A 10,845-nucleotide genomic window follows, 5' to 3' on the forward strand; every position below is an offset into this window, starting at 1 on the left:
ATACACAAAGGGAAAAGCAAGATTCACCGACACAACACAGCATGCACCAATCCAATCAAAATTGACGGAGAAGATTTGGAAGATGTAAAAACCTTTACATATTTGGACAGCATCATTGATGAACGTGGTGGATCTGATGCAGATGTGAAGGCGCGGATCGGCAGAGCAAGAGCAGTATATTTACAACTGAGGAACATCTGGAACTCAAAGCAACTGTCAACCAACACCAAGGTCAGGATTTTCAATACAAATGTCAAGACAGTTCTACTGTATGGGGCAGAAACCTGGAGAACTACAAAAGCCATCATCCAGAAAATACAGGTGTTTATTAACAATTGTCTACGCAAAATACTTCAGATCCATTGGCCGGACACTATTAGCAACAACGTACTGTGGGAGAGAACAAACCAGATCCCAGTGGAGGAAGAAATCAGGAAGAAGCGCTGGAAGTGGATAGGACACACATTGAGGAAAGCACCCAACTGTGTCACAAGACAAGCCCTCACATGGAATCCTGAAGGTCAAAGGAAAAGAGGAAGACCAAAGAACACATTACGCCGGGAAATGGTGATAGACATGATAAAAATGAACAAGAATTGGATGGAACTAGAAAAGAAGGCCCAGGATAGAGTGGGTTGAAGAATGCTGGTCAGCGGCCTATGCTCCATTGGGAGTAACAGGCGTAAGTAAGTAAGTCCGTCACGTATTAAAGTGAATGCAGTTACTTTACCGGTGCTCGATCTTCCTGCTATGGCTGCCGCCCAAGCGAACGATCCTTTTTGTACAGAATCACCGCAACCTACATCCCTTCAGTGCCGGGAAGTACCCCTAGCTACTAGCTCAGGTACTATCCTATGTGGTACTTCTACTGGTCTTCCCCGACCCATCGTACCCTCTGCTTACCGTTGTCTCGTCTTCGATGCCCTGCATGGACTGTCTCATCCGGGCATCACAGCTACATTACGTCCCATAGCTGCACGATACGTCTGGCTGTCCACGAGTAAAGATGTCCATATATGGGTAAAGCAATGCTTACAATGTCAACGATCAAAAGTGCACAGGCACGTAGCTGCCCCCATTGGCTCGTTTGCTACGCCTGATGCTCGCTTTTATCACGTTCATATAGACATTGTGGAACCATTGCCACCATCGCACGGGTATGATCACATACTCACATGCATCGACCGTTTCACAAGATGGACCGAAGTTATTCATATCACGTCTATCACTGCGGAGACAGTTGATCACCGCTTCGTAGAACGATGGATAGCACTATACGGTTGTCCCTCGACTGTCACGACTGACCGAGGACAACGATTGGAGTCCGAATTATTCCCCTCTCTGAGCAGGCTGCTTGGCACGGATCTAAGAACCGGAAAACAAATATTCAGTTCGAACGCAGTACCAACGAACCAAAGTTTATTCCATTAAGTCAGACTATATTCTTCTTTATGGTGTACGGAGCGATTAAAGTGGCTCGTGTTAATTTAAACGGTCAAATTTAACAAAAAAACAAATAAGATCAAAAGCGCAAAACACTTCAAATGGCAAAGCCTGTGCTATGCAGTCAAGGATTTGCAGTGGCATTGGACATTTGAAGCCAAGCATATAATTACTGAAAAGACTTATATTCAACAATTGACACGAAGAGATGGTTAACCATGAAAAGCGGGAAAATTAATCCAGTTTAATCGAATGGCATGGCTCAGTCTTACAAGCGCGGCCATTCTTGTGTAACTTATCTCTTTTATTCATACTAAATATATTATTCTATCTCCAACTTAAATGTGTTCTCCACCAATTAAGTGGTAATATTCGCCAATAGAATGCTGTTCAGAGAGTTTCTGCGTGTTCTTTCTGTTCCAATATTAGTTAGTTTAAATGCACATTATCCATTATGGCAAGCCATTGTACTGTCACTTTATCTAGGTCCACTACGGTAATGGTCTATAAATCAAATGCAACTGCCAGTTGTACCAAGAAATAATCCTATATAAGGCAATTAACATTAAGGCTTGCTTGCATATCTAGGTTACTTGTCGCTGCCATCTAGGAATTTTAACAAGTTATCTGTTTTTTTAACACATCATTGTGTCCATAAATTGCATAATTTATTTCCGTAATTTTATGGAAACTTCGTAGCCTTTCGATGTACAAATTAAAAGAAAGCCCAATAATAGACATTGTGGTTGATGGCAATATGCACCGAAAAGAATGTACATTATTCAGATGTCGACTCCTCAACTCTTAACATCTAACTGGTAACCACTCAATATTTATCATCAGAATCACCCAAGAAATAAGAAACGGAAACTCGTTAAAATACTTTGTGTTGAAAATTCTATAATGTGCCAAATATACAACATTGAATAAACCTAAAAATAACAATCAAGACCGTAGAATCGACTCAAATGGATCATTCAAAGAGACATGGGTTTGCTCCTGGCAGATATACAACCAAATAACTTAACCATTCATACCCCCGATGATCACAAAGAAGAAAATGCTTTCGTTCCCGCATAAAGCAAAATACTTTGTGGTAAATGAGACAAAAACAAGTACAAATCTTTATGAATTATGTATAGTTGTGTTATAAGACATAACTTACTACTATATAAACATGCCACAAGTATTCGGAATTGGACAACTCAACCAGTAACACCTATAATAAAACGTGCCTATCTAGAGAAATCGAAAGTCAGAAGCGAAGAGGTTCAAAGATATATTTGATAGAATAACGATATATGTTAGGCAACAACAGAAGGCTAATCGCCTCTTGGATGAGTAATGCCCTGCTCAAACAACAAAACATACCAAGCCAATGGAAGTTAGGTATTGAGCACCTTTTATATGCAGTGGTATTCAGGCGAGTACAAATCTTATGGAATCACGCATTACACTCACCACATTTCATTCCTTCCTCCACAGGGAATAAGCAATATGGCAGTCCACATTTCTGAGTAGGGCCGACCATCTCAAAAATAAACCAAATGTGGATTTGAGAAACATTTAAAACCCCAGCCGAAATAAATCAATTCAAAGTTGACTAAGTATGCTTTCATGCAATAAATACACGTAAGCCAAGTCAATGCACGCAAGTACGAAATTACTTTAGCTGAAATAAATTCAATTAAAGTGTCACTGAATAAAAATAAAGAGAATTCAATGATGGGAACTTTTATTTTCGATGAAATCATTTGCATATGCTGCACATTCGTATCAATAGTTGTGAGGTAAATACGTGTCTATAGGAGGGTAGAAAAGATTGCGTCATAAACTGATTCGAGACTTTTTATCAAATGAAGTTAAGAAATACTCAAAGGGTAAGAGAAGTGTATGAGGACGAAAATAATTCACGAGTCAGAATTATAAAAGATAAAAATGCCACAAATATTCTGAGTTTGAAAACACCTTAAATAGCAACACCTTTTATAATCGAAACGTGCCAACCTGGTGAAATCAAATGCGAGGAGGTTCGAAGATATATATGATAGAATATCGATATATCGAGAAGTGACTAATCTAAACTGGCTAGTGGTCATAGATGTGAAGCACAGCGTTCTCACTCGTGATCTGGTGCGGATGCGTGACTTCAGCTAGGTGAGTCCATCCAAATTAACTTGGCCAGTATCAAACGTCGAAGACTTACAGAGTTATTGATTCCAGGGATTTATTTACTACTACAAAGATAACTGTCCTCTTGACAAATGTGAGGAAAAATGAAAAACACAAAGGTCGTAATAATAACTGAATAATAATCATGAAAAACTATTAAAGGATAATAGTAACTGATTGCGGTGTAAAATTACAAAACACTGATTTAGAAAAATTAACTAAAACATACTACAAAAATGGAATTGGGGTCAAAGAAGGATGAGAGGTTGGTCTTATTGTATTTGCACGCAGATTTCAGGCTTCAGTTGGTGAAATGCCAATACCTCAGCAGTGCATAAGTTTTTGATTCGACCTCCCTTCGATTTAATTCCTTTGAATGTGTAGATTATTTTAGAAAGACTATTCTGGAGCATTTAGTCAACTATGGACAAATCATGTCCATCACACTGTAATATTCAAAGCGCTTTCATTCATTATTTCCTTGATATGGTGAGTGAGCGCTGCATATCAGGGTGTAACTCTTACCGAGGGTCAAATCTAATCATCCAGCATTTTGAGCTGTGTTACATAGACTGTCCATAGCGGTTACCTAGAGCCTGAATCAATGGGTCGACCGCTTCTAGAAATAAACAAAGTCCACGAAGTTCGAGTGGTCGTTCTTTTGCGAAGTAGCTACTACATTCTTGACAAAAATTTATCAAATAGCTGTCATACGTAACTTTTACATTTTTCTAATTGTAAGCTCTCGTTTCTACTCAGTAACTGTTCTCATGTCATTTTCCGCTCTTAAATTAGTATGTTACTTAGCGATGTATCGAAAATACCCTTGCCATGTACCTATTGAAACTTATCATTTATGACACTATCCAGTAGTCTACTTAATAAATAGCGTTATTCGAGTTTAACGAAAATAATTGTGAGGTCTCATCCAACATCCTGATAACAGATTCGTAAGCACGGGATTGACTTATAAATCGCGTGAAAACTACAGTGACAGAGTTTGCTCGATCTATGATATCCTAGGCATGAGCGGAAATGCAAAAAAGCGAATTGGACAACTTCCAGTTGACATTTAACTGATAATTTCTAGTCATTTGTTATGAACAGACAAAGTCCTACACAAAAACATACACATCACAACCATGGTGTACGATTAACCGATTCGCGTTGAATGTGCTTGACAGGGATTGATGATCTTTTCGATATTAAGTGACTCAACTGCCGGATGATTTGAATAGAGATCAGCGACATTTCACTGTCGCCACGAATATAATTTAAGCTAGATGAGCACTAATGAACGTGTTATATTCGGAATTCGTAATTATCTGGCACAGGAATAATCAGTTAGTACAAATTCTACATAAACAAATATCAGATGCTAAAACATATTTGAGAACTTTAAGTACTGTGTTTAATTTACCTTTAGTTCCTGTATATGACTAGAGAAACAATTTGAGTTCTACATAAAAGCATACACATCACAACCATACTTATCTATTGGAATTACAAAGACTTGTAGTGAGGCCAAAGTATTAGAGACTCACTGTAAAACATATCAATCAAATTAGTTCTAAGATTACGTGACAACAATTTCCGATGGCGAAATATCAGAAAGGCTACCACCAAACAAACGAAAATTGGATCCTTCACTCATATTACTTACTTATCCCTTCTGTTGCACCACATTCTACTTATTATCAAAATTGGGGTTTGTGGAGATTATAGTAATTTTATCAGTTGAATTCTAAGCTAGGCCACCGCTGAAAATATGGAAGCATCTATGTTTGGACACAACCATTTGCTCTAACAAAACTTCATGGGTAAACTCAAGTAGGATAACCAGAACTTCGTCACCGAAATGGACTAAGTTCTACAAATATTCTTCATATTTTTCAAAGTAGTCAGTAAGTAATCGTTATTCTCCCATATTAATTTCTGACATTAAATGTTTGCATAGTGAGTGTCCCATAAACTCACTGTAGATTTTTCAACGTGAAAGTTAGAAATAGTACGAGATACAGCTTTATAAACAATGGATACTTACTTTACAGATCGTAACGTACAAGTCATTTTAAAATTCACGATTAGTTGTATCACAAAACAGTATTATTGTGCTCCTTTTATTTCGGAAACTAATAACATGTAGCTGTTATAACTGGGTATTCGCATAAGAGGCATGTATATTCTTCTGTGACTAAACCTGTTGTTAATGCATAGAAATGTAAGTTCAAATAGACAATAAGTTTTCGTATACATCAAACTAACCTTTCTTATTCCAGTAGCACTTATTAATATAGCTTAACTTTCGCTAACTAAAAGAACACTACTTTGAAGTGATTCAGTGAAATGTTGCTGTTTATTTACGTACTCATTTTCTAAACAAAACTGTACAAAATGAATAATTTGTTCGGAAACTGATTTTCCACCCTGCTGCCAGCTGGTCGATATATTTTTGAATTACAGAAAAGTGGTCATTTGAATACTGTAAATTTTTATTACCTACCTTTATCATAAAACATATAAGCAAAATTGAATTCACTGAACATTAGAATAGCAAATGGTATACTTTTGCAGGAACTGTACAATTTAGTAGTATTTAAGTCGAATAAATGCGTACAATATGACAGGCAATTCCGGAAAATAAGAAGAGAGAATACATATAGTTAGATGTCAAACAAACAATGAACACAGGATATCATAAACATGACATTCATGTGAATCACGGGGATTATTTGTATAAAAGAAGACAGGGACAAAGACATTTACAAAAATTATTAAGAGTAAACAATGTGACAGAAACCCAGTTAATTAGCAGCTCGCTCCGGTTCTATTAGACCGTTGGCTTTTTAGATAAATCAACCTCCATTTTTTCTACAAAATCGCTTTTGGACTCCGAACGCTAAAACGAGAAATTATTAAATGATTGATAAAGTTAAAACGAGCGAGAGTTAAGCCAAATGTTCAAATCTCAATTCTAATGATAGATTTAACCTCTAAACTCGTATTCTATGGTAGTTTATGATTAAATGACTAATAATCATGTATGAATACAAGTGTTCGATTTTATCGTAAAGATTAATTTTATTAATAGGCAAGTCGTATTGTTTTTAAGCGTAAACTTATCTGACTTTCGTCAAACTCCGCACTCAATTCACACAACCAAATGAATATCCATAACCAAAAGGAAATGAGTCTTTATCACCACATACAAATAAGCCAGTGACGAGAATCACTATTATTTATGATATGACCAAGTACTATGTGGTTTCTGGGCAAGTCAGAGATACGAGCTTGTTGAAACAGATTACTATCTCCTAATGACTTACTAATGGGAATTTTTGATCCTGTAAAAGTTAGTTTAATACAATTCCTCCCATTTATAAATTTGAATAAGGCAAGAAAAATTAATGTAACAGAATAACATGAATCCACCATATTTCGCGGTTTCTAGTCAGCTGCTTACAGCCTAAACATAATAGTACTAATCATTAAAAATCCGTGTACACGCTTTATATCGTAGTATCAGAAGTGTTATCAACAATAAGGATTAATGAAAAAGCAATAACTATTGAAGAACTATAAGTGTTCATATGTTAAATAATGTGAATATAAAAATATTCTTGTATGAATGACTGAAAATATAGAAACAAAATTATTTAGAAATAAGATATTAATGCTATAGGTATGTAACCCTTAAAACGAAATTGACTGAGTACAGATCAGATAATAAGTTAGTATTAATAATTAGTGTCATGAAAAAATTGCATAATAAACATTTGTGAATGAGTTCACAAACGCAGACCAAGATTGGTAACTGAATAATTTTAGATACACAAATTTGGTTTGTCTCTTAATGGCAACTGCTTCGCCAAACAGTAGTCAATTCAACGATTAGGACAATTAATGAACAAAGGACGTTGAATTACCACGGTTTGCTGAAAGTAATTGTCATAAAGAATTATTTAGTAGTTCAGTTCGATAGTGTTGTAGATATTTAGTTAGCAATGGAAATGGATAGACGGTTACCTAAAAGCGAGGACAAGATCACATGAACCTAAAACCGAACAGAAGTGTTAAGTGCCATTCTATCAGATCTCTCACTAATCAATTGTGTATAAGAATGAGAAAAAAACACAACTCTCATTGATGTGAATTCCAAGAGAATGCATAATTTAAATGAATCGTTTGAGCATGATGACCACAACAAGATCTGCATGTTGTAAAATGACCAAGCAAACAATGCAAATCAAATGATCAGTTTATGAAATATTATTGACTTATTTTGTAGGACACAATAAGACAGAAGAAACGCTAGAATGACCAGTTATGGGAAATATAAACAGATTAAGAAGGATGAATAAAATCTCAGATTATTACTACTACAAACTCTCCAACATGAACTAATCAAGTCACTAAACAGATAACAGTTGCTGATAGATACAATATGGCTCTATTATTAGTAATTTGGTTGAACTGGAAATGTGGTCAACGAGATGAAAGTATCCAAGTGCGATCTCAGGAAGGTCTTCTAATTTTGTGCTAGAGATAACATATTGAAAACAGTATGAAACGATTATGAACAACTACATTTCAAAATGGGTACAGGAATATCGATCTTCACTACGCCACCCAAACATCTTGAAAGGTACAGAAGTATGAAACATGTGGGGATCAGTACATTCATTAGTGTCAATCGTATTTATTGTTTAGTTCTAAACACTAGTGAGAGCGACATTCAACACATACTAACAAACTACATACCTAAAAAAGTAATTACTTGACACATTTCAATAGTACGATGATGACAGTTAACTAAAAAAGTGGTCTACAATAGGGGACATAACATCTAACTATCATAAGTAATCATAGAAATCAGTGATGACAAATTGATTTTACCTTGTCACTAGTAGAATCTGACTTTTTAGATCCACTTCCTTCTTTACTGTTTGATTTCGTGGTGGATGAACTGGCATCTTCATCCGTGCGTGCGCGTTTTGGTTGGTCTCGGTGATTTTGAACATCTCGTGAAGCTGATTTGCCTGATCGAAGTGTGGTGCCTCCAAGCCCAGAACCTTCTTCTGGATCGTCGAAAAACTCATTATTGGGCATGATGGCTTTATCCGCAGCCATTATTGAAATCCTCTTGTCTGGATCAGCTAAATCTTTTACAACAGCGTCATATCGAATGGTGATTCATTAATCCGATACAATTTATAACTGATATATGAATTGTTGTAATGAACAAAGACTAGGTTAGTGTACACCAATTTATCGTATTGAGAGCTTTCATATACAGCTTTTGTAAAATATGCAAACCATAAATTGAATGCACCATTTGTATATATTCCTAAATTATCTCTCACGAATCCTATTGTTCTTCCATTCTTGTTGCTACTCGAACTGCTCCTGTTTTCTTTTTCTTCTCCTCATGTTCCTACTTATAACTCTCAATACATACTACATATATCTGTCCGTATATGTACCACACACCACATGGTTTGTCAGCAACTTTGACCATTCATTTTGATGGGGAAATTACAGTTAATTTTATGTCGCTATGACTGAAACTAGTTTTAATTATCACTATAATTTCCATGAAAATATTTTAATTCATTAGTACGCTAAATGATAGTTCAACTGATATGAGTCCTAGTATGTAGCATCAAACCAAACAATAAGTTGGCCTAATAATTCCCAAGTTATGAGCTTAAATTAGTGTTTATAAGTGTATTTTAGGTAAATGATTGAGAATATCAGATTATTATTATTATTACTAATATTATTATTATTATAGTGAATTATATCACACATTTGAAATACACGAAACATCTTTTAAAGAATTTAACAATTGCACGTATGAAAAATTAGTTTCAACCAAAGCTTAAATTTCATTCGTATTAAGTTTAACAGAGTAGTACCATTTCTTCTGACCAAATTGATTTTAGAGAATTAAGCTAATTAGTCAAGTCACAATTGGTCATGTTACTTTCAATAAGTCATTTAGCATCAGTAAATGGTTTACAAACCATTTTAAATTAAGTATGGTATATCACCACTTCCTCCTATGAGTGATAGAACTTAGTTTTAGAAGGTAACTAATATTTCATCAAAATCTCTTCTTGGTTTTAAGGATCGGTGAAAGTTTACAATGAATACATTTCATTTAGGAAAAGAATTTATTTACTTGGAGCATTGATTGTAAAAATGAAATTACAAATAAAATCGTTAATGTAGAAAGTGAAATAATCATTAACATATGGCTTTCCCTAATTAATTGACGTAATATGAGTGTCCATCATTTATATTTAGATAATTCAATGAGCCTGGTAGGAAGTTTCATCGAAATCATGAATGTAACTATTCGAACCATGAAAAAATCCACGGATATAGAAGTTGTCTGATGTAAAGTTTGATATTACCAAATCTATGTTTTAAATATTGTCACACATTTTAGGTACTTACTTGTTTCGAGGAATTCGGAAACACGAAGTCGGATAACAAATGTTGAACATATTCCTTCAAACTATAACTTTTTCCATAAAATATGACTTGTCGTACTGTCATTTGGGGACATAAATTATAGGTTTTAGAAATTATTTGTGATGATCGGCCAACGTCTGACACTCACCTGTCGAATGTTGTAGTTGACGAAAATTCCTCTCAAAAATGAAGGAGAATCAAATCCACAATATGTCATTACTATCGTTTCCGTCTCACAACCCATGTAACACATGTTTAATAATTTCCGTAGATGTCTCTCTCTCTCTCTCTCTATGTAATGTCACATTTAAGAATGATGTCTTTTCAATTGTCACCCAGATATCATCTTCCAGTAGATATACATACTAGTAACCAATACGGCCTACAAATACAAATGTCTTAATGCAATGCTACGGCTGTCATATAAACTACTTCGAAAGAATTTAACGTCAGAAATCTGAACGTTGATGAAAATGTTTGTGAAAATAGGCTAGACTAGACAGTTTACTATTGCTTCTGATTATGGAAACTGGGCTCATGAAATCCACCCGAAAAATTAAATTATCAGTAATCAACTAAGGTAGTTCTCCTGACACAAAGAGATATATGAAGTACAGCAAATTCAGCTTGGCATTTCAGAAATCTTTTAACGCAAACAACCAGATTTGTGGTGGATCCCAGTAAAAGAGTTTATTCAAGATATAACAATACGCAAAGTTACTAATTATATGCCAAAAAGAATTACCACTA

At 35.1% G+C, this 10,845-nt stretch overlaps 1 protein-coding gene across 1 annotated transcript; it reads right to left on the bottom strand.

Annotated features, from left to right (window-relative positions):
- Positions 1-367: 367 nt before the first annotated feature.
- MS3_00000836 (uncharacterized protein) lies at positions 368-8,782 on the bottom strand. Its single transcript, XM_012944460.2, has 2 exons — positions 8,512-8,782; positions 368-6,514 (listed from the first exon to the last, which is right to left on the bottom strand). The coding sequence occupies exons 1-2, from the start codon at positions 8,743-8,745 to the stop codon at positions 6,446-6,448; spliced, it is 303 nt and encodes a 100-aa protein (XP_012799914.2). The 5' UTR covers positions 8,746-8,782; the 3' UTR covers positions 368-6,445.
- Between the last annotated feature and the right edge of the window lie 2,063 nt (positions 8,783-10,845).

The sequence above is a fragment of the Schistosoma haematobium genome, chromosome 1 (assembly GCF_000699445.3).
Source record: "Schistosoma haematobium chromosome 1, whole genome shotgun sequence".
NCBI classification, from domain to species: domain Eukaryota; kingdom Metazoa; phylum Platyhelminthes; class Trematoda; order Strigeidida; family Schistosomatidae; genus Schistosoma; species Schistosoma haematobium.